The sequence below is a fragment of the Mauremys reevesii genome, linkage group 2 (genome assembly GCF_016161935.1).
Source record: "Mauremys reevesii isolate NIE-2019 linkage group 2, ASM1616193v1, whole genome shotgun sequence".
Classification (NCBI taxonomy): Eukaryota; Metazoa; Chordata; order Testudines; family Geoemydidae; genus Mauremys; species Mauremys reevesii.
In genome coordinates this window covers 60,256,012-60,280,605 of record NC_052624.1, presented here as the reverse complement: position 1 = coordinate 60,280,605, position 24,594 = coordinate 60,256,012, and the positions used below count along the sequence as shown (strand labels likewise).

The following is a 24,594-nucleotide window of genomic DNA, read 5'->3' as shown; positions in this document are numbered from 1 at the left end:
TAAGTTTTAGGGCTTGTCTACACTTAGTGCTGTGGCTGTGCCACTCTAATGCTTAGTGAAGATGCTACCTATGCCAATGGGAGAGCTTCTCCCATTGGCATAGGTACTCCATCTCCCCAAAAGGTGGTAGCTATGTCGAGGGGAGAAGCCCTCCTGTTGACACAGCACTGTCTACAGCAAGGGTTAGGTCCGTATAACTGATGCTCAGGGGTGTGGATTTTCCACATCCCTGAGCGACGTAGTTCTACCGATTATAAGTTTGTAGTGTAGACTAGGGCTTAGTTGTGACTCTGCTGCTGACTTGCAGTGTAACTCTGGGCAGCCTCTTTACCTCAGTTTCATTATTGATAAAATGGGGATGATAATACAGACCTGCCTAGCTCACAAAGGTATAGTACAGATTAATTAGACAATGCCTGTTCATTGTTTTGAAAAAGTGCTAAGTGTTTCTGTTTTGTTCAATATTTTGAATATGAAAACTTAAAATGACTATTGACAGAAACCTATCTTGACTCACTGTTAAATTCTACAGGGCATAATCTTGCTCATGGCTCTGTCCTCCCTTTCGAATACTTTACATTCTCTATCCTCCTTGTTCTCTTCTCCCCATGGATGTAGGAAGGGCAGCCTGATGGTGGCCCTGGTTCAGTTTTCTTCCAACATGCATTAATTATCTCCTGGACCATACAAGATTCTAATAGGAGAAACATTCTTTCATCTTTACCTAATTTCAAATGAATATCTTTTAGTCTTGAAAACACAAACACTTTAAACCCTGGGATATGTATAGGTCCTTTCTTCATGTGATTTTATTTATTTTATATATAAACTGAGTCCTGAGTGAATACATTTTGCGAACCCAAAACCTGGCCCCATGGTCACTCTATAATTTGAAATAAATATGCAAAGAAGACAGAAAAGAAGAACCTTGTTAAAACTTTACTATCTGGGCACTATGCAGTTAATTTGCATACTCTTATCCAAGTGGTTAATGGAGATTTTAAACATTAGTTTATTTTGATATTGGAAATGCTTTGTGTTTAGCAGGACTTCAATTCGGAAACTATATCTTCCCAGGATAAGATATTGTTAGTGCCCTATCAGTATGATATAGCTTCTGCCTCCTCCATTGCCCACTAGTGTTCTGCACAAAACGTACATGTATTTAATACACACTTACACACACTAGAAACCCATTTCCATATATGTGTATGTAGATGGTCCACTGATGTTAATAATACCATACATTATATAAATGCCCAATATGTATTTCACCTCAAAATATCTATGGATTATGGGGAAATGAGTATCAGGATTAGAGGATGTCTGAGAGAGAGTTTTGTGTGTATAAACCTGTCTTTTGATGAATTGTTTGTGTTATTTTCTCTCTTTATTCTTCTTTCATTGCAGCTCTGTAAATGTGTAGGCAACAAAAAACACATCTGGTGAAATAGAAGATTACAGTTATGCATCAGTATTCCTGTAATGTGGCTCCTCACTAATGCCCCTCGGGAGGGTTGCAATGAATATCTGACATTAATTGGTTCAGTACCAGTATGTCTGACCTTGAAGAAATTTAATAGGTCAATTCTTCATGGTGTTTTCTAATAAAGAAATCTTGGACAGGAAGCTCTTCGGGGCAGGGATTATGTCTTCATATGTGCAGGATCAGAGCCTCTGAGTGCTATCACAAAATAAATATTAAATACAGTCGAACCCATTTATCTCGACCTCGGTTAACTTGCCAATCGTATTAAGTCGACGTTTTAGAAGTGGAACCGCCAAACTCCCTCTTTGTCTTATCGGTTTCTCATCGGTTATGTCAATTCTTTAATCTTGCCGAACCCTAATACCTCGAGCACAGAAGAGCGCCGAATTTGCCACTTACCAGTAAACTACTAACTCCGGCGGCGGCCCTGCCTGCCGCATCCCTCCCGGCCACGCGACTCCTGCCGCCTAGCCCCGCCCTGTCCCGGCCGCCCAGCTCCGCCTGGCCCCGGCCCCCGGCTCCCCAGCCCCAGCCGCCCAGCTCCCCGCGTCCCCAGCCGCCCGCTCACCGGCCGCCCAGCCCGGCGTCCCCAGCCGCAGGCCCCGGCTCCCGCCCCCGACCCACCGTGTCCCCAGCCGCCCGGCTCCTCGCTTCGCCGGTCCCCGCTTCCCCGGCCCCGCTTCCCCGGTCCCCGCCCGCCCGGCCCCGCTTCCCCGGTCCCCGCTGCCCGCCTGCCCCGCATACCCGGTCCCCGCTTCGCCGCCCGCCCGGCCCCACTTCCCCGGTCCCCGCCCGCCCACCCGGCTGGCCCCGCTTGCGGTCCTCGCCGCGCTGCCCGCCTGCCCCGCTTCCCGGTCCCGCCCGCCGCCCCGCTTACCCAGTCCCCGCTTCGCCGCCTGCCCGGCCCCGCTTACCCAGTCCCCGCTTCGCCTGCCGCCCGGCCCCACTTACCCGGTCCCCGCTTCGCCTTATCTCGATCATCGGTTATCTCGACGCTTTTTGGCAAACCCCTAGTCCGGCGACATAACAGGGTTCAACTGTAATAAGGAAATAAAAGGCTAATCATAAAGCTGTACCACTGTATGGCATCATGAACATTGTTGCTTTCAGTAAATCTTTCATATTTTGGGATTCTCTATCAGCTGATAGATGTGTGGGGGGGGAGCGGTGGGTGGAGGGACAGAAGGAGAAGTGAGGAGAGGTACTGAGATGGGGGAGGAGTGGGCAGCTGGCTCCAGGCTGGGAAGGAGGGTACCAACTGCTCCCAGGCAGGCCCATTTCAGCACTTCCAGGTCCTGCTCCCCATCCTGTTCCTGAGCCCTGCATTGGCCACTCCAGTTTCTCTGAATCCCATTCTTGTCTCGGCACCATCCTTCTTATCGTGCAGGAGTTTATTTGGGGATAGAGCCCCCAAAATATTTCCATTGCAGGGGCACTAGCAGCCCCTGCTCCCTCAGCCTCCCAGTTCCACTTCTCCTGTGATGGATTATGGATACTGTACAGTTGATACATAAGTGCTAGTTTTATTGCTTCAAAAATAGGCTAAAACCTATGTCTGATTCAGGGGCGGATCCAGGCACCAGCACAGCAAGCGCGTGCCTGGGGTGGCAAGCCGTGGGGGCAGCGTGCTGGTCGCTGTGAGGGCGGCAGTCAGACAGGCTTTGGCGGCATGCCTGCGGGAGGTCCGCCGGTCCCGCGGCTTCAGCGGCAATTTGGTGGTGGGTACCGAAGGCGCGGGACCGGCAGATCACCCGCAGAAACGCCGCTGAATCCACGTGACCAGCGGACTGTCCGCAGGCGTGCTGCCGAAAGCTGCCTGACTGCCGTGGTTGGGGTGGCAAAAAACAGAGCTGCCCCTGGTCTGATTTACTGAACAGTGAGACAAGGTGGGTGAAGTAATATATTTTATTGGACTAATTTCTGTTGGTCAGAGAGAGACACTTTCAAGCTACACAGAGCTCTTTTTGAGGTCTGGGAAAGTTATTCCCAGCATCACAGCAAAATGCAAGAAAAGATATTTGCCCACTTTGTCTCTCTAATATCCTGGGACCGACACGGCTACAACTACACTGCATACAACAATTACCGAACAATGTAATGCCAAACCAAATTACCATGAAGCATTGTTGATATTTTTAATAAATTCTCAGAGCTGCAGCAGCAGTAGCTGAAATATCTGTTTGCATTTACGTTTCCTGCCTCTCTTTGTGCGGCTTCATGCACTTGTGGCAGGGTCTGCCAGGAGAATCTCACTGTGGTCAGAAGCTCTTCATCAGTCACTATGTTTCAATGCATGCTGCTCAGTCAGCAGCAAACCCTCATCTCGTACACTGCACAGTCAGCTTGCTTTAGTTGCTCTGTGCTCATGGATATAGGCTGCGTGAGCAGAAACGGATGATTTGTTCAGCTCCCCCCTGTTTAAGGGAACCTAGATGAAGAAAATCAGTGCACTGACCCATAATGTCCAAATCTCAATTTAGCTCAGATTCAAACTATGGATGCTCATGGGGCTTAACTTCCTGTGTTGTGTTTTTTTTTATAATTAAAAGGTTGTTGAGAAGGAGGGAGATTTGAATGCAAAATACAAATAGAGGCTTAGAAACATATATGTGATCTTTGATCTCACTAGTTTTATTGCCTCTATTTAAACACACAAGAATAGTTTTACAGCATGTACATTTCTTTGAGTAGTAAGTTACCTATTGTTAGTGCTGTGAAAGTGTTTTTGCAGTTCTGTGACTATTGTAAGCAGTCTTCCAGTTTATTAATTAAAAAAATAGTGAAACATGCATTCTTCAAATGGAAGATGACTACATCACTGGTACTGTGAATAACCCTCTAATACACTGTGCTAAAAACTGGTAACAAAAGTCACAAAGGGGAACCTTTCTTCATTTCAGCTCTCCAGCCAGATGTATTAACCCTGTTTCTTAATTTAAATATTTCAGCAAAGGGAACTGCTTTCTCCCTCGTTTCCAGCTCCGCTACTGTATATAAAAGGCAAGCAAGAGATCTGCCCAGATGCCTGATGCATTGTGAACCTTTGGAGTATAAATTATGGGCAGAAATTGCAGTATGTAGCAGCTTCCATAGGGAGAAAATGTAGCTCTAATCAGCTCTCTCAATTTTTTCCAAATCCCATGAGAATTTACCACTTTCTTTCTCTGTTATTCCCTCCTCCCCCTCCAAATTAAAGCAGAATGATGAAGTATCTACTATTCAAGTGAAGGAACAAGACCAAGATGTTCTGGTGCTTAGGAAAGTGTCGTCACATAGCCCATCCCCCACATCAGGGAGTGCCGAGAATGATTGGAGGTAAGAGTTTTTTCCTTGGGCGCTCAGAGAGACAGAGAGAGAGAGACACGCACACACAAGCTGACTGCAGAGCTTTCAGCAGCCAGATGGACTCAGTTACCAGCAAGAGAAATAAGATGGCAAGATATTGTAGCATTTAGGGAATGTCTTTGTTATTAACTCTACACTATGGGAAGCTCCAGGCTGAGGATCTTTGACCCTCATTTAGACAGGAAGGATTCTGCTGCCTTTCTGGGCAGGGAGCTTCCCTTGCCTACCTTTGATGTGCCTTATTTTAAATATATTGATGAAGAGGATGAGGAGGATGAATGGAGTAGCCGCTCACAGTCTTCAATTGAGGATGACTCTGTGGACTCTCTGCTTTCTGATAGATATGTGGTGGTATCTGGGACTCCAGAGAAGATTTTGGAGCACCTTCTGAATGACTTGCACCTAGAAGCAGTCCAAGACAAAGAGACAGGTAAGGTACAAATTGGATTCTGTTCCTAAAACACAGCTTTCTGTGTCCTGTGTTACTGTTCATAATACTGTCTGCACATTTGGCTGACAAGCTGACATGTAATAGTGCATATAATGACCTCTGCTGTTAAGGGGTTCTAAGTGCTGTATTTAAACTCACATGCTGGATCTGTCAGGTGATATCTTAGCTATGTTTATCAAAAGGAAATCAAATCTAGGCCTGTGGGGTTTTGTTTTGGTTTTGTTCCCTCTGAAATTCTCACTAGTCCTTGTTGAAAGCCAGTTGACTAATGTCATTGCCTTGGTACCTGATGTCAAATACAGGGAGGAAATGTGAGAACCCAACAATAAGAATGTGTTGAACTGGGGCACATAGCCTCTGGGCAGAAGTGTCAACAATTAATGAAACTAGTCAGCAGCTACATGCTTTGCAGCAACTTCTGCTTTTTTCATAAATGGCTTTACATTGTTGCCTATATTGCACAAGCTGCAGTGTCTATTATACAGTACTTGTGTCTCTTCAACCAGAGACTGTAATTCTTTGTAGCCTGCAGCTATTATTATATCGATCAGACAACTTGATTCACAGTTTATGTAGCAGTTCAATCTTCTAACTAAATACAAATTTTGCTACCATCAAAGCACATTTGGCATATCTATTGCTTGATAAAAAGTCTCAAACTTCCTGCAAAGCACAAGATATAGTATATAAGAGAATGTAGTACTTGTGAGTCTGTGATTTGTTCCAGCCTGGAGCAAATTATTATACTGATCAGGCTACTTGACCTGTAGTGTATTTTTCAGCTTGGTCTCCTGGCTAAACGCACAGTTTTCTGTCACCAGAGCTCCTTTGGTAGTTTATCAGGAGTTCCTGCAACCTGAAATCTATTTACAGTTTTAGTGAATGTAGTTATACTGGTGAAGTGTCAGCACAAGATCAACCCTTCAGAGTTTCAAAATGCTGCTGAAGGGCTCTGAAATGTAGCTGGCTGGAAATTGAGTTGATATTTTTTATTGTTCCCAATGGGGTTAAACTGCACATTCTTGATGCTTGTGTGTATGCCCCACTACAAATGAGATTACTAAGAATAAACACGTTTAAAAGGATTAAAGTGACTAAAAGTATAAATAACATCTGTGACTCGCATAGGAATCTTAGTGTCCATTCTCAGAACAAGTCAGTAGTTTTATTGTTGGACAGAATTTATTTTCTTACCAATGATGCATAATTTACACAGAGAATAATCCAAAAGAAATGCAAACTGTCTGATTATTATGATTTCCCAATGCTACTTCTGTCTGCCTAGAGATTAATATTTTGTGCAGAGAAAGCACCACTGTCTGATTGTTCTGCTTCCTCAGGTATAATCAAATAGTGCTGTGTGTAAATTTACTTGTACCAATTCCCAGGCTGAATTACAGAAGTGGTTCATGAAAGGATATTGCTGGCAGAGTAATTCAGATTAGGGAATAGTTCACTTATACATATTAGCATATGTAGATTTGGGGAGATTAGCTGGCCACTCCTATAAACTGTTGTTAGTTTTGTTCATAACCCCATAATCCTACTGGAGAATGTTGAATTCTGCATTATTTTTTAAGTACAAAGAATTGCTGGCTTGGCTAAATCAGGTATCTAATATATCTTGACTTTTTATTAGGTCTGTTTTACCTCCCTGCTTATTTTTTCCCATGAGGGTCCCAGCTCAGCTGCTCATTAGCATCTTTTTATTGTTCCAGAGTGTGGATGAAAAATTGCTTTTAAAACTGGTGCTAATGCCACTGCTTGACTGGCTGTAAGGAGATGATATATACTTTTAGGTTGAATGTCTCAGCTCTGCAGTGTGGTCAGTAGAAGCTGGGTACTGTTCAGAAAACAAGAATTTAGAGCCTGACGATGGATTCAGATTTCCATAAAAACAATGAAATGGCTGGCCCTAAACCATGACCAGTTGACCTGCAGTTACATGACAACAAATGTGCTGTTGTTGTTTTCCTTTTAATTATACAGTAATATGGGGCTTATCTTTAAAAAATTGACTTTAGGTGCTACATTTTCAAATGAAGGCACAATGGAGTCACCTGTCAAAATTCATGGAGGTCCATTGTAGAACCACTTATTTCCTAACCACAAACATTTGGTGTGAAAATGTCGGGTGTTGGTTGCACAGCAGGTACATGCACATCTTTGTGGTAGCACCTACAGGACCTATGTGAATGCCTACACAACAAAGCCTCGGGCTGTGGGGGCTGTTTCAATGCAGTGTAGACTTCTGGGTTCAGGCTGGAGCCTGAGCTCCGCGACCCTCCCAGCTTGCAGGGTCCTAGAGTCTGGGATGCAGCCCGAGCCTGGAAGTTTACACTGCAATGAAATTGCCCTACAGCCCAAGCAAGTCAGCTGTCACAGGCCAGCTATGGGTTTCTCATTGCAGTGTAGACAAATCCTCAGTGGACAACAGAGCTAGTGGTGCCTCTGTTTGCCATGAAGCTACTTCTACCAGTTATTAGGGACACTCTTTTAGCCCATTCCACCAACATACATTCAGCAATGACACTGTTATGTTGCAGAGTAATGACGTCCTGTGTCATTTGAACCATTACCTTTGTAAGATGGTACAGTCATGCTTTAACTGACAGCAATTGGGTGTATACAATCCACCTTCCCAGAGGGCTGAAGGCATAGCGATGTGCCTTTTACTTAATACTCCAAGATGGCTGGCACGTCCCCATTTGTTTTTTGAAACCACAAAGAATATTGTTAGGGTTGATTGTTCAGTATGACTGGCTCTTTGGCACTGATCTGTAACTGATGTGAGAGAATTTGCACTCCAGTGGACGTCACAAAATCAGGATAATTTAGTCTGAGAGAGAGAGAAAGTAATACACTGCCCTAACATATGTGATCATTTCTTTCTCTAGCACTTGGTCCACAGGGAGGATAAGAGCCTACTATTGCTATCAGCTAACAGTCCTTTAGATAGAAATACTTTCAGTTGATATTTTGAGAAACTTTGGAAACTTTCCCCAAAACTCTGTGGGGAAACTTGGTAAAGTAAAAGAGCAAAATAAATGACAAGTTAGTTTTTATTTTCATGTTCATAGGGAGGAATAAGACTTTAGCAGAGTTAACATGCAGTAGAGCATATAATATAATGATGTTTTCAGTTGTTGAGAAAAATAAGCTCCAGTATTAATGCACTCTAACCCTAAAACCGCACTAATTTCCTTCACTTATAGATTGTGAATGTATGTTTTCTGATCTCTAAAAGCTGGAGAGAAGAAAATGAAATATTATAACAGAATTAAAAAAAATAGACTGTAATAGAATATGTTACAATAGCCAAGATGAGTTGTTTGCAAATAAATTTAAATGCTAGGCTCAAGGTTAAAATTTTACAGGACCTTTTAGCCAGTTAAGTACTGGTGGTTTTTAAGTTATTGGGTCAGCCAAAGCTACAGAATTAATACAATAATCTACTTGAAGGGATTTAAACTGAATAAAGCTAGCTAGTTTCACAGGCAAGACAATTGCAGGGAGAATATTCCCCCACCCCAGTCACAGAAGTCTGCTTGGTACTGCTAGACAAAAGGAAGAAATATAGGAAGCCAAATAAATGTATTTTTTTTTCTTTAAAATGTTTAATTTTTTCTATCTGAAGCTCTTATACCACCGGTGATCTATTACAGAAGGGGCTCAGTCCTGTATTCCTTGAGTTTCCATAACTCCCACTGATGTCTGTGGGAGTTTGGGGTGGGCAAGGAAAGCATGATTGGGGACCATAATGACTAAACACAAGTTATCTTAGTTTGTATAACTAAATGGTAACCCTGCATTAAACGTGCATTACTGCTACCATGTTACATTCATATATACCTTAGTAGTGCAGCTCACTTGTTAATATCCTGATGTTATAAATCTGATGGTATAGCATAATTACTGCACCTGATGAAGTTTGAGTGACGGGGTGGTGCAAAACTGGCACACTTTTTAGAATAGTGCTAAGTACAATGTTAGTACATTCATAAAGGAACTGCAGTGGTTCCAGAGTCTAGAACAGGGGTGGGCAAACTACGGCCTGGAGGTTGCATCTGGCCCTTCAGAGTTTTAACCTGGCCCTCAAGGTCCCACCGGGGAGCGGAGTCGGTGGCTTGCCCCGCTCTGCGCGTGCTGTGGCTCCTGGAAACAGTGGCACGTTCCCTCTCCAGCTCCTACATGTAGGAGTAGCCAGGGGGCTCCACACACTGTCTCTGCCCCAAGCGCCGCCCCTGCAGCTCCCATTGGCTGGGAATCAAGGCCAATGGGAGCTGCAGGGACGGTGCCTGGGGATGGGTCAGCGCGCAGAGCTGCCTGGCTCCGCCTCTGTGTAGGAGCCAGAGGGGGGACATGCTGCTTCTAGGAGCTGCTTGAGGTAAGCCCTGCCCGGAGTCTGCACCCCTGACCCCGTCCTGTGCCCCAACCTCCTGCCACAGCCCTGATATCCTTTCTGCCCTCAGAACCCCTCAGTTCCAGCCTAGAGCACCCTCCTGCACTCCCAACCCCTCATACCCAGACCCACCCTAGAGCCTGCACCCCCGGCCGGAGCCCTCACCCCCTCTCGCACCCCAACCCCCAATTTTGTGGGCATTCATGGCCCGCCATACAATTTCCATACCCAGATGTGGCCCTCGAGCCAAAAAGTTTGCTCACCCCTGGTCTAGAAGTAAAACCCATCGTGCAAACTAAATTTCCATAGCGTGGACCCAATTGTCCTATCTGCTTGTGTGCCCAGAAAGGATAAAATCCTTATGGACTTGGGCAGGTGGCAGGGAGGGAAAGGCTCAGAAGAGGGCCGTACCATCTCCACAGCATCATTTATTTGTTTTCCCTGGGCCTGCTGAAGCCTCTCCAACAGGATCCCTGCAAGGGCTGGGCTCTTTCTGGGATATAGGCCCAAGATCAGAGGGCCAGTGTTAGGAGAACAGCTGCTGTTCCACCCTACCTTGTCTCTACTGTACCTCATCCCCAGGGCTGGCTCCAGGGTTTTTGCCTCCCCAGGTGGCAGGGAGGGGGAAAAAAAAGCTACGATCGCGAACTTCGGCGGCAGCTCCACTGCACCGCCTTCTTCTTCGGCGGCATGTCCTTCCCTCCGGGATGGACCGAGGGACCCGCCACCAAAAAGCCCAACGTGCCACCCCTTCCCCTTGGCCACCCCAAGTACCTGCTTGCTGAGCTGGTGCCTGGAGCCGGCCTTGCTCACCCCAAATCCGTGGATCTTACTTGCTGTTTTACTCCATAGTATGGCTCCCTGTGGGGAGTTCTGGGGCAGTGGCTGATGATGGAAAAAGCCATGCTGCCAAGGAGTTGGAGGGAACTGAGAGTGATTGTAGGGGTTCAAACCCCCTTCTGCTTTCCTTGGCGTAGAAGACAAACCCCAACCCCTTTGATGGAAAAGTGGAGAGGAAACTTTGTTTCCTGCCAACTGTGCCAGAGTTGCTTAGTTGGGAGATGATAGGCCCCCTGTACTTGGGACTTCTGAGAGTCAGATTTGCCAAAGAAGAAAAGCAACCTATAATATGTCATTAGGCAATAATAGTACATCATTCCCATCCCCCCCCCTCAATTTTTCCCCATTGTAATGAATTCCTTTACCCATACTAATTGCCACCTCTTGCCATGTTAAGTGGGCAATTGGCAGCCTTCAGAAGGGCCAGCTCTATAGTTGTGTGGTTTTGTTTATGCCTAGCTGCAGTAGTATTGTAAATGGCTCACAAAAACACTGTATAGACTATTTATAACGTTAGACCTTAGTCCATCCTGTGCTTCGCTGTACATTGGGCTACCCATATTTGCCATCCTTGCCTATCAACTGCCCTTCTTGCTAAATCTTCCCATTTTATGTTGAGGTGCTTGATGTTGTTCAGAACTGTTCGTGTCCATGTTATTCCTCTCTTTCTTCTTGCATTTTCTGGTTTCCATTCCAGGGCGGTATTTGGTAAGCATTTTTTTCCATTCTCTGCCCGTGTCCCAGCCACTGATGTCTTCTTTTGTAAATTATTTGTGAGAGGTGCCTTGTCCAGTAATTTTTTTGACTTCTTCATTTATCTTCCTATCTCTCTATGTTATTCCCAATATTCTTCTCAGACATTTGTGATGGAATGCATCCAGCTTTTGCGATTCTTTCTTGGTCAGTTGCCATGTCTCACTGCTATATGTTGTGATGGTGATAACAATTGCTTTGTACACGTTCAGTTTTATCTTGAGGGAGGTGTTTTTGAGTTGCCAGATGTTTTTGAGTCTTCCAAATGCAGCGTTTGCCTTCCTGATTCTTCTTCTTTCCTCAGAACTGGTAAGATCAAATAGATACAATGATTACAATCTAATCAATATGCCATGCCACTTACCTTTCCAAAAAGTAAACTCAGATAGTTTTAAATAGGCCGATGGCACTCCTTAGTTTAAGGGTTTAGGACCTTTCCTAGACACAAGACTGTGGAGCAAAGATACAAGTTGCACTTTTGCACAATCTTTGGACCTCAGGTATTCTTCCTGAAATGGAATATATGGAGTTAAAAGCTCAAATATATCAGTAGGATAAAGCCCATTTACGGCTTTGAAAAATTACAATAAAGAATTTGGATTTAGTTCATATACCAGCTGCTGGTTCAGAGGGGCAAAGTCGTGGATACGCAGACTCTCTTCTGCTACCCCCAGCTTAATTCTCATGGCCACCTCCTATACTAGCTGCAGGCCACAGATCAGCCCCTTATATAGCCCTATATGCAGCTCATTGCAGTAATCCAGCCTCTCTGACACACAGACATGCATTATGTTTCCTGTTCAGTAGAGCTGGTTTGAACATTTTTGGCTAAATGAAATTTCAGCTAAATATGCTCTTTCAGTAATATATTCCAATATGGAATGAAAACAAATGTCAAAACCTCAGAAGTGGCCACAAAATGGAATTGTCGTCCTCTGGGGGGGCTCTACTGATGAATGCAAGGAAGAACCACCAAATACACCTCTACCCCGATATAATGCGACCTGATATAACACAAATTTGGCTATAACGCGGTAAAGCAGCGCTCCAGTGGATCAAAGCAAGTTTGATATAATGCGGTTTCACCTATAATGCGGTAAGATTTTTTGGCTCCTGAGGACAGTGTTATATTGGGGTAGAGGTATATTGGGCCTTAAGAAAGTAAAACAAAAATATATGGCCAAACTCTGAGGTAAATCAGAAGTGTACGTTTTACCTTCTGTGTGCCCCTCGAGGCCTGGTTCTCCTCTCAGTGGATCAGTATAAAACCTGTGTGAGGGGCTTGAGGCTCTCTGTTCTTTCTTATATTCCCTTAATCCCTTTCCTCCCATTTACTGATACGTAATTTACAAGTCCTTATACTTTAGCTCTGGATTTGGCTGGTAAACCAATAATGATGCATTACACATCACATTACACATCCACAGTACATACATTGGATTCAGTGCTATCAATCCTACTTTGGAAAACATATAGTTGCCCCTTTCTTGACTAACAGCAGATTTTGTGGTCTTGCAACTCAGTTTGCTGTTAGAGCAGAAATTGTGAGACACGGTAGAGTAATTATTGGTGCAATTCTTTTATGTGCAGATTATACACAAGTCTTGTTCGTTGAATGGAACAGGTCACAAACCGCACACTGACAATTCCCTCTTTTAGTGTCCTCAGCCAATCTTTGCACCACTGCACTTTACCAAGAGGCAGCTCTCTTGGGCCTCTGTTGTCTTTGACTCTCACTCCAATCTAACTGCTAAAACAGTTTTCAGAGTAGCAGCCGTGTTAGTCTGTATCTGCAAAAAGAACAGGAGTACTTGTGGCACCTTAAAGACTAACAAATTTATTTTAGCATGAGCTTTCGTGAGCTGCAGCTCACTTCTTTCGGATGCTGCAGCTCACGAAAGCTCATGCTAAAATAAATTTGTTAGTCTTTAAGGTGCCACAAGTACTCCTGTTCTTTTTGCTAAAACAGTGTTGTTTCCCTTTCCTGCCTTATCCTCTGGGCTTTTTACCTGAGAATCACCTGTCTGAAGCTATTCACCCAGAAATGCATGGTCTTGAAAAGCAAAGCCTGCTCATCACTTCTCCTTTTGTGTTGCTCCTGCACTTGAGACAAAAGAGGGTGCATGTACATTAATGACTCATATAACATGCATGACTTTAGCACCTTTTGCTATATAGTAGGAAGTCATTTCATATAAAAGAACATAGAGCTTCTTCCTAAGGCCTCCCTATAATGTTATATAACATGAGAATTGTGCCGCCTTAGAGGTTAATTAGAAAATAAGTTTGTGATTGTGGGGGAGTGGGGAGTTGGAGTTACATAAGTATGCTGAAAACACACAAAACTATATCATGAAATACTGAATGTTTCTTTCAGAGAATACAGCCCATGCACTGTACTCAGGGAATTCCAATGTTTCCAGTGTAGTCTGGGTTCAAAGTTGCTATAGTACAATGATTTTCTTGTGAGATTAGCGTTTTCTGAGAAATGAAAAAGAGCACATTCATTATCCACCCACAGCATGTGAAGGAAGGACTCAATCACAGAATAAGGATCTGCACTAAGTTATAGTATGTTCATTAAAAACCTGAAACAAGTCTGTTCTACTAAGATTTTCTATAAACTAAATTTACTCTCCTGTTAAATTTACTCCACCCTTTCCTCAGCAATTCCTCATAACGAGGCCACAGTTCAAACAGTTTTGCACTATATAGAAGCCAAAATCCTGGCCTTTTGTGATTAGGAGCAGCACTGTTTTTGATTACAGTTAACTATAATTCACAGTTATGTTAACAGATCTGCATCTTGCAATCTGTTATTACTGATCTTTGTGAGATCTTTGTGAATACTGTACTGGTGCAATTGCTTTCTTTTCCAGCCCTCACTTAAGCCTTTCTACAGTAAGACCTTATGCTGAAACTAACATAAAAAGAAGTAAAAAACAAAAACAAACCAATAATTTCCCCTCTCTCCTCACAAAAACCCACACTGCTCACAAATAGTTTTTGTGATTATTGATTAAAATGGAGTTTTAGGTTAATTCTGTATATGTAATTTGCAAATGAGTAGTTAGACCTTTTATAGCTTCTATAGGATCCCCCAAAAGTAACTGCAAAATTTTGAATTGTTCTTCAACACTAAACACCTCTGCTGCAGCACACTCTGGAACAAGTGTACAAATACAGCATTGCCTACGAAAGCCCGACTATGGCTTATGTAAATGGATGCAAGAGAAACAGACTTTCATTTAAAACATTCAGCTTGGACGCTGTAGAGTGGTGGCCATAGGGAACCGGTCCTGATCCTCCTCCACCTGGCCCCAGTGGAAGCTAGCAGGGCCAATTGCTACTTTCTAACTTCCACCACTAGCATGCACTTCAGAGCTTATAGTAGCTGAGCATCAGCTGTAATAGAGCTCAGCTCCATTATGCACTGTCCCCTGACATGCCACTTCCCCTTTCTAATTGAGGAGGCAGCTGACGTAGGAAGCAGCAACATAAGCAGATAATCCTCCTGCGAAGGGGATAATTCTCCTGTGGAATCTCTAGCCAGTTTAAATTGAAATTAGGCAGATGGTGCAGACCAGAGAATTCAGACACTGTGTTTAATTTTGGATGGATCTAAGGAGAACACTTTTATGAAACTTCAGATATTTCTGAAAAAAAGGAAATATTTGAGCAAGATGCTCTTGGCCCAGTGCAAAAGCTTTGTGAATTAGAGGGCCGTTGGAAACCTACGTGTGTTCATAATGCATGGTCTTCTAGGAGCAGCGACTTGATCCTCAAGGGGGCTAAGCACTACTTTGGGGTGCTCAGCATCTCTCAGGAGATGCTATAAGTTGTGCATTTAGGGCCAAGACCTGTACCACTGAAATCAGTACGAGTTTTGCCACTGACTGAAGTGAGAGCAGAGTTGAGCTACTTTGACAGCCAGAAATAGTGTCTTTTGAAATCAGGGAGTTCAAAGCATCGCATGCTCAGTGTTACCAACCTTTTTGAGTGTTACTAGTTCTAGCAAAAGGAAAGATTTGAAATAACATCAGCTACTGAAACAAAATAAATTGCATGTCTTGTTTTTAATTTTTAAAAAATTTTTTTAAACAAGGTGGAAAAATAGCTGCTCGACTTGTGATTGTGACAGAAGCTCCAATAGCAGACAGTGGAGTCACACTGAAATCATAAGATGACCTTCTCTCAGTTCAGAAATATTTGTCACATCTTTCCAAAGTAAACCCCGTGTCCTGTCTCTGTAGTTAAAAAGTCATGTTAAGGGAGATGCAGCCAGAGAAATTTTGGGGCAAAGTAAATGGTGCAAAAATCAATGTAGACAAAAGAGGGGTCATTGATCTCATTTTGGTGACTATTAATTACAATCATTTGCTGATGTTTTGCTGTGACAGCTTTTTGAACCAAATTGTGATTTTATTCTTTCATTTGACCTTGAACCTTGATAGAGCTACAAATTGCTAAAATTAGAGATGTAAACACCAAGAGGTCATACTGCTCACATAGAGTATGATATGTGCCTTTTAAATGAAGCCACTGTGGCTTTTTACTGACCTTCCTAATTCTATTTCTTTATGCCCCACCTCCTCCAAATTCCATTATCCCTCCTTTTCCCGCCCTTAGAGCTTTTTCTGAATTCAACAATCAAAGCTGTTCTTTCAGCTCCCCCCACCCTCTTTATTACCTAGCATTTGTGGGTGTTTGTTGATCTACTCGTAGAGATCTCTGAAATGGACAGAATAGATAAACAGAAAAATTAAGTAGATAGAAAGACAAATCCTGATGTCTTTTTTGCCCTTTCCTAAATGTGATTTTAGAGCTCCATTGTCAACACAATAATGAAACCCTTGTGCGTGGAAACTGGCACTCCCTCCCACTGATCAATGTAAAGCCTTGTCTGTGTGATTTTGTTTGTTGTTGTGGATGTCGGTACATCATACTGACTACACAGCCATAAATTGGATGCAAAAAAACTATTCCAAGTAGCATTAGTCAAATCCCTGGTGTGCACTTCATTAACATTCTCCAAGCAACAGTAAGCTTACAACATTTAAAAAAAAAATATCCTGGAATAGAATGGAAATCTCTAGCTATGGGCAAATGATAACATTTAGAATATTAAAGTGACCACTGCTTTACTTCATCTTAGCACCTAAACCTTGCTGTCTCTGAAGATAACTACATAACAGGCAGTTAAAATTTCTCTAACATCCTATTTGAGTATATACCAGCAAGAGATCTGCAGTATTGGTAGGTAACAATTTGAGTACCTCAAAACTCCCCAGAACCCACCTGTTTTCTAATAAGTTAAAATACCTCCATTGTCATGCCTCTTTCTGCTTCAGTTATTAACAAAGAACTCTTTCTGAAGGGGGACTGGGTGACTCCTGGAACTGGTAACTAGATACGTAGCCTTTTTCTTATAGGTCATTGGTTCAATTCGTGGTTGTTAGTGTTAGTTCATGACCATTTGATGGCCAGTGTGAAATGAGTTCATGGAGGCAGGTGTCCATGTCAAACTGTTATCTCACTGGGCAGTAAATAGCACCCATCTTGTAATTCTCCGTACAAAAGGACTGACTGACAATGGAGACTGCCCCCTAACCACTGGAGCTGGTCCTCCAGAACAGGGCAGAAACACATTGCTGGAGGCAGAGTCATATGGCTGCTACCCATGCTGTCCTTAAGATTTCTTGGGGATTCCAGTCTCTACACCTGGACATAAGACTCTTTTCACAAAGTGGCACTTTCTACATTGCTGTTGTATTGAATTTTGGGGACGTTGGCTCTAGGATGGAGTGAGGCTATAACTACTTATCTTCCAAAACCACTTGTAGAGCATATGTAAAATAACTTTTTAGGGAATGGGGATGGGAGGTTCACTTTGTGAGGATATAGTTCTTTAGCACCAGTGAGTGTTACATATCCATATCAAGCTAAGATTAGTGTCCCGTAATTAATCTGCACTTACATAGCAATTTGTCATATATTTAAGGAGTTCTGTTGAAAGCCAGTTATTTAAAAAGGAGTCTTAGGTCTTGTCTCCACAAACTTAGTTTGTGGCAAGCTGGGGTGTGAATTTACTCTGCAATAGCCAATTGTCAGTGTGGACCCTGCTGACATGCATTAACAGTCCCTTTGTGCACTTTGATCTGCCCCTCTTTGAAATGGGAGTAGATCAAAGAACAGTAAGGAACTATTAGTGTGCATCAGTAGGGTCCACACTAGTGCAGGGTAAATTCGCACCCTTGCTTGCCATGACTAAATGTTTGTGTAGACAAGCCCTGAAAGTGCACAAGTCTAATGCTTCTCTTCTGTGAGAGAGAAGCAACTGCAAATTTCAAGTCAGGGAATTTCCTATAAAGTCTCGGCAGGGGAATGCAGTTTTTCCTCACTGCTGTTGTTGTTAACCATCCTCCTAACCACTAGATACCCCAAGATAAGCAGGAGACAAGAGGTTTCTTTGTGGACATCCCATATCTCTGCCCCTCTTGCTGACTTGTGTTGACTCCTAGGAAACATGGCTACAGTAGAAGGCATGCTTTCAGGGGCTCCCTCTGCCATGGCTTCTCCCAGAATCCTGGTGGTGGGAAGAGGGGCAGGTACATCACCAAGAGCAAAAGCATTACAATTTAATAGTCTCAGGCTGTAATGACTCTGTTTTCCACTGTGGGAATATGGAGAAACCCAGCCAGTTTCCTTATCACATGCCTTCTCCAGCTCTATGGTGCTGGAATCCTTTGGAGCCCTGTAGAGAGGTTTCCACAGGTTTGGGGGAAGTATGTACAGAGATGGAGGGTGGTCCTGGGCCCTTTATTTAAAAATCTCTTGCTGAGAGGATTGGAGATATGTGCAGAGAAGTAATTATATCTTTACCCTCTATTTTTCCTCCTTGCTGACAAGATGTTTAGAAAGAGTCAATGTGGTATCTTCTAAGCACTGAATCTAATTACAAAGAGTAATAAATCACTAATAACATTTTTAAAGTGTCTGGAAAGCAATGACATGTTAACTGTTATGCAGGAAGCTGTCACCTTGGATCTCATGATCCAGAGAAAGATGGAGAGAATTGAGTTCCCACTAGAAGGCACTGACTGTCTTCTCTGATGTGGATCAGTGTAAAGGGCCTTAAAGCAATTGGTGGAACAAATCCCCACAAAGTACCCCACTTCCTTTTTGAACCCCTCTACCTTAAGGAGTGTCAGGGTGGGCAGGGGAGGGAGAGGGGGTCCAGCTGTTCTTTGCCAGCATAATGGCCCACACAGAGCCATTGCAAACCAGCACAATTTAGAGCAGTCCTGGGGCAGAATTTAGAAAGTTGAGATGCATTTTAAAGACATTTTCCCTCCCTACTTGCTCCATGTCCTGTGTCTAGCACTGGTAAAGACTAAGAAACAGGGGCACTGCAATGGGGGGGGGCAGGCAGGGGGCCATGGCCTCCCACTTTTTGAAAATGGATGGGCCTAGGCTGTCCACTTTTTGGCAGAGGACCCACCCCCCCATCCCGGCCAGGCCGGCAGCTGGACTGTGGCTGGGGAGCCTGGGCAGCTATGGGGTGCCATGTTGTGAATCTGCCACCTGCCTGGGATGTGAGGGTCGAGAGTGGTCCCGGCCCATGTCCCTTCCTTGCGTGACCGCCTCACCCTCCAGGGCAGGAGGGTCCGTGTTTCAGCACAGCTGCCCGCAGCTCTTATTTAGACCCGTCTCCGGCTGGGGTCGGGGTCACGGCCCGGCCATAGTAAGAGCCACATGGACCTTAGGAATTATACCATCTTGCACTGCTCAAGAAGTGCAAGTTTATTAATTGGTTCACCACTTCATCAATGGAAAGTTTGATTTACCAAACACTGAGCAGATTTACCAAATACTTTAGGCAAACTCACTGGTAAATATAAACAGTAGAACAAGTTTATTTATTACAAAAGTTAGATTTTAAGTAATTATAGGTGATAGGCAAAAAGTCAGAGTGGTTACCAAAATAAAATAAAATATAAGCACGCAGTCTAAACTCTCAACCCTATTAGACTGGGCAACATCTAGATAGAGCAATTTTTCTCATCCCTGTGGATATTGCAGTTCATAATACATGTTTCCCCAGGGCCAGCCCTAGATATTGTGGTGCCTTATGCAGCTCCCCCACGGGGGGTGGGACAGGCTGGCCCCAGGCCTCTGCAAGGTGAGTGGGGGGGCTGTGCCCAAGGTCTGTGGGGGGCAGGAGCAGGCTTTGGGGGTAGTGGGGAAACTGCTCCCCAGCACAAGCAGGTGGAGCAGAGTGGGCTGGGGAGTCGCTCCACTTTCTGTCACCCGGTGAGTGCAGGGCACGCCCGACCCCTGCTGCAGTCCCCCGGGATGTAGTTCAGGGGAAGGGGTGGAGTGGGGGTGGGTGGGAAGAGGCAGGCCAGGGGTGAAGCAGGGGCAGGGGCTTTGGGGAAGAGGTGGGGTGGGGGCAGAACAGGGGCGGGCACTGTGAGAAAGGGGTGGAGTGGGAGCAGGGGAGCTTTCCTGGCTGGCTCAGTCGGCTGGGGGATCAGGCTGGCTGCTGGAGCAGCACGCAGCTGCGTAGGGCACCAGGAAATTTGGGGCAGTTCGGTGCCCCAAATTTCCTTGAGTCCTACGCAGCTGTGTAGTTTCCATATGGGTAAGGACGGCCCCGGGTTTCCACCTTGAAACCTGGGCCAGTCTCCTCTGTTGGAGTCTTAAGTCTTCTGAGCATCCTTGTTGCTTGCAGAATTGGTGGGGGGAGGAGCAAAGGCCAAACATGGGGCCCCTGTGTTCTGTTTTATACCCTTAATCCATGTGTTTGGAGAACATAAGTTCAGGCAGATCTGGTGGGCATTGCTGAGTCACAAGGAGAAGCAATATCCCGGTTTGTCTCCTGTGAGTGAGTCATGGAATTGTAACTCCTCTGCTGGACAATAGCTGGTGATGTCTGTTCAGCACCCACCTGGGCACTGGTTATCTCTTCCCTTGTTGTTATCTCTGGAGAGCTAGTATCTGGGTGCTTCCCAAACCCACAGCCTAGTTTAGTGAAAACCATACAACACAATTTTTATAATTTAATATGTATTAATTATATACCTATTTAGATGGAACAATGGCTTTCAGCAGATCATAACCTTTCCCATGATACCTCACATGGCATGCTTTATATGTAATATTACAGTTATATGTAAATGAGGAATATGGGGATTATAGGGTGCTCCCCCAAGTTATAGAATGTCATAGGGTATTCTTATGAAAACTTTATAGTTTATTTAAATAATAGCTGAGTATTTTGATGCCAGCTTTCCAAACTACACTATAGCAGGTTTTTCCTGGGAACATAGGCCCCCTCAATCCAACAAAGATTTACATAGATGCTTAACTTTACACACTGTGACAGTGCATAAAGTTAAGCATGTGCATAATTCTTTGTAGGATTGAAGTCCTAGTAGCACATGGGTCTATCATAGTAGAGAGGCTACTTCAAAGAAAACTTTTAATAAATTAAAGTGCTCAGGGTGAAATGGCAGAAGCAACAAAGCAAATTTAATGTTGTATTTGGTGAGGAGGGTCCTACCCTCACAAACCTTTACCTGTTCAAATGACTAATAATGGATTTTTGCAGTCATTGGATGACAACAGAGTCATTGACAAAGCTTCTTTAGCATAAGAGAAGGGATAAATCAGCCTAAACTAACCCAAGATTTATTAAGGACTGCATCCAAAAGGGAAATCCTGATTCAACATTGGTAAACTATGGAAGGGGCCAGTCACCAGATGGCCTGCACTTACTGCAGTGTTTTGTTTTTTGTATTACTTGGGTGTGCTTCCTGTTGGAAACAAGTAACCCAGTATAGGCAGAACAGCCAAGTCCCATTCAGCCTCAGAGTGTATTGGCAGTGTATTGGAAAAGGAAATGGCACAAACAATGATTGCTGCACTGAACTATCAGCCTGTCCGACCGGTCCTGAACCCCTGCTTGTTAGCTTGCCTAACTTTCTCAGAGTGTTGCTCAAGGAGTCACCAGGTTGGGAATGTGGAGGAGAGCTTGGAAGAAAGACTGGAGCAGCCATGGGAAATCTTGTGGCATGGCAGCCTCATCCTCTACTACCATGTGTGAATGGAGCTGTAATGCCAGAAGAGGCAGATTATGCAACCCTTTTGTATGGGTTGCTGTCAGTCAAGGGAGTAAGTGTGTGTGAGAGCTATGCTTACTAGGCAACAAAGGCTGCTGTGGCCAAGCATCTCAGAAGCCATGTGAGGAGGAGACCATGACAATCAAGAGGTGGAATGGTATTCAGGCATTGGCTGTGGCACCTGGAATGCTGACATTGATGAGGGCCAGACAGTCCATGCAGCTGATGGCTGCTTTTCTTCGAGTGATTTGAGACAGAGTGGTGGCAAGGATCTAGTGAAGTCCAGGTGCAAGGCAAGAGTGAGAAACTGGAACCCTGCCCTGCACTCACTTTTATGACTTTCACAGAGACAGGCTGGTGAGTAAAGAGGCTGGTTTACCCCCTCTACATGGTGCTCAACAAGTGGGCACAAGCCATCCATTCATGCTATTGCCATTTCCTTATCTCTTCTGCTCCACAAGACAGATGGACTGCAGTGGGAAGATAAGAGGGAGCCATATCATTCTTCCATCTTCTTTCCTCTTGCCTCAGGCCTGGGTGTAATTTTGGGGGGAGGGGGAGAAGGGGGAAGGAAGCAGGGGAGGCGTTGCTCTCCCAAACTGCAAGCCTTGGGCAGGCACTGAATTCCCCACACACACATGCACAGTCCCGTTGGCCTGACTGGAGCTGCCTGCCCCAAATATAGAAGTCAAATTACACCTTTGGCCCAAGGCAAACCTGGCTTGGTAGGCTTATTATAACCAATCAGTGAAAGGTGGAGATACACATTGTTTTCTTGCAGTCTTTTGGCAATCTTCTCTTCTGATTAAGTACCCTCTGTGTTTTGTAACTATGGTAGTATATTTACTTAGTGCATGCTTTAAAATATCTCAGTTTCATGGCAATTAAAGTTTGTAAATAAATTGAGAACTTCAGTGTTAAAGTTGCTATAGTCAACATTAATTAATAGAAAGTGGTACTGGCAGTATCTCTGCATGAATACTATAGACTTTTTTCCCATTAATACTTCAAAACCTATATGAAGTAGTAGATTTGTCCAATAACTTCAAAAAGCACCATTGTGTTTGCATATTAATCACTAGGGTCACATCCTACTTGCAGAAAAGAAGTCTAGCTGGAAAAATTAGTGCTTCAGTAAAGTCAGACAAATTTGACATTTTTGCCATCTGCCTGTGGTTTCAGTGCTTCTCTTTCTCTAACAAAATAAGAAACTGCTCCAACAGATGTGATAGCTGCAACTGGAATGCAACTTTAAAATATTTGACTTTACCAGACAAAATAAGTTTGATTTAATTCTTTATACTTTAAAGTAATGCCAGAAATAATTTGAAGATGACCTTATAAATTATTTCCTGTTCTGATTTTTGTATCATTAAAACATATACCACCAGAATTTTTTAACATCATGCCCTGATATTTTTTCTCCTCACTAATGTCAGAAATAAATGACTTGCTCATTATTTTTTTATGCATTGAATTCTCAATGATTCAGTGGTTAGATGACATAACTACTGTAATTAATGTAATCCATTTTCAGTAGATTATGCATTGATGTTCTTTTTCCACTGACCTTTCTTTCTCAAGATAATTTTCATTTTTGCTTCATGCTATGTCTATACTGGCATAGCATTTTTAGGCTGTTTGATTTTAGATTAGGTCATAATCCTGCAAGGTACTGAGTGCCTTCAACACTTGCTGAACTCAATGGAAGTTTAGAATACTCAGCACCTTGTAGGATATGCTCAGTATCCCACTATATCAAACCCTAACAACAGCATTCTGCATTCACCACTAACATTAAGAGACACATGTAGATATATAGTAAATTACTGTGGAATTACAAATTATTCAGAAGCTTCTACTGTGCAAAAGAATTGCTCTCAAATTGTTTTTCCATTTCTGTAGATCAGTCAGTTTACTGACTTCTAGCTCCAACTTGCTGGACATGCATTTGCACTGCTGAAAGGTTTCAGAGCATTGCATGATATTTTCCAAACCAAAATTCTGTTTGACAGATTCTGCCTTGAGACACGATGATGATTTTTTTTCATTTTCTGGAAGAGAGTTAGAGAGGTGACAAAAATCTATCAAGCTTGAAAGTGCTGCAAGTCTAAAAAGCTTTGCTGCAGCCCTCATCTAATTTACTTTCAACCCAATAAGTGAATGTTTAAAATAGCAAAAAGGATTATTCCCTATAGAACAGTAAGTAATCAGCATCCTTTCTACTAAAACACAAAGATCTGTTTGCCCAGCTGTAAATATACCACATGTAGCTGCAAAAGACCAGCAAGCTTAAAAAGTTCCTGAACAGTAATAATATTTTTAAACTTTCCTCTGAGAATTCTTTCCTAATCCAATCCTGAATTCCTGCACAGGAAGAACTCCCGTTCACTTCAGTAGAATTTTTGTCTGTGTAGGGCTGCAGACTCAGTCACTAAATGTGATATAAAAATTGATAATTCTGCAAGATAAGGGTGATATACATTCTTACTCAACCCTTTTTCGTTCAGAACTCTAACCAGTGCTGATTGGAATAGCAAGTGCATGAAGACATCAGGATTTGACACATACTCATCACTTTTAAGTGTCTTCATCATGAAAAATAAATGTCATGTAAAGTTCCATAAGGATCTACAAGTGAATGACACTTTTCCTGTGGAATTTTACAATTTTCATAATTCAATAAACTAAGTTTCCCTAAAGGTTTTACTCATCATGAAATTTATGAGCGGAATGGCATAACTCCAAATAGTTTTTTAATATTTGCACATTTTATATAATGTGTTTATGAAAACACTAATTAGAAGAAAAAAAAGAGTGAAAGCACAGGTATGAGTTATTGCAGCACAATGACATTATGTGGAGTTGCTCTGAATTTGCACTGGAGTAAACAAGAAGAGAATTTGGCCCTTGGGATTAACAATTTCCAAAATGAGTATTATCATAGAATATCAGGGTTGGAAGGGACCTCAGAAGGTCATCTAGTCCAACCCCCTGCTCAAAGCAGGAACAATCCCCAACTAAATCATCCCATCCAGGGCTTTGTCAAGCCTGATCTTAAAAACATCTAACAAAGGAGATCCCACTACCTCCCTAGGTAACCCATTCCAGTGCTTCACCACCCTCCTAGTGAAAAAGTTTTTCCTAATGTCCAACCTAAACCTCCCCCACTGCAACTTGAGACCACTCC

At 43.4% G+C, this 24,594-nt stretch overlaps 1 protein-coding gene across 8 annotated transcripts in view; it reads left to right on the top strand.

Annotated features, from left to right (window-relative positions):
- The window catches only part of RAPGEF5 (Rap guanine nucleotide exchange factor 5), a 229,774-nt gene that overhangs the window by 137,642 nt on the left and 67,538 nt on the right, over positions 1-24,594 (top strand). For 5 of the 8 annotated variants that reach the window (XR_005594557.1, XR_005594555.1, XR_005594558.1 and 2 more), the window contains exons 10-11: positions 4,686-4,804; positions 5,176-5,264. Coding sequence is in view for 3 of the 8 variants with exons in the window: in XM_039526096.1 (XP_039382030.1) it covers positions 4,686-4,804; positions 5,176-5,264 (208 nt within the window). In the remaining 5 variants the exon portion in view is untranslated. Of the gene's footprint in view, positions 1-4,685; positions 4,805-4,901; positions 5,265-24,594 lie in introns of those variants that run through there. The other 3 variants (XR_005594556.1, XM_039526095.1, XR_005594559.1) reach the window with 2 other exon arrangements.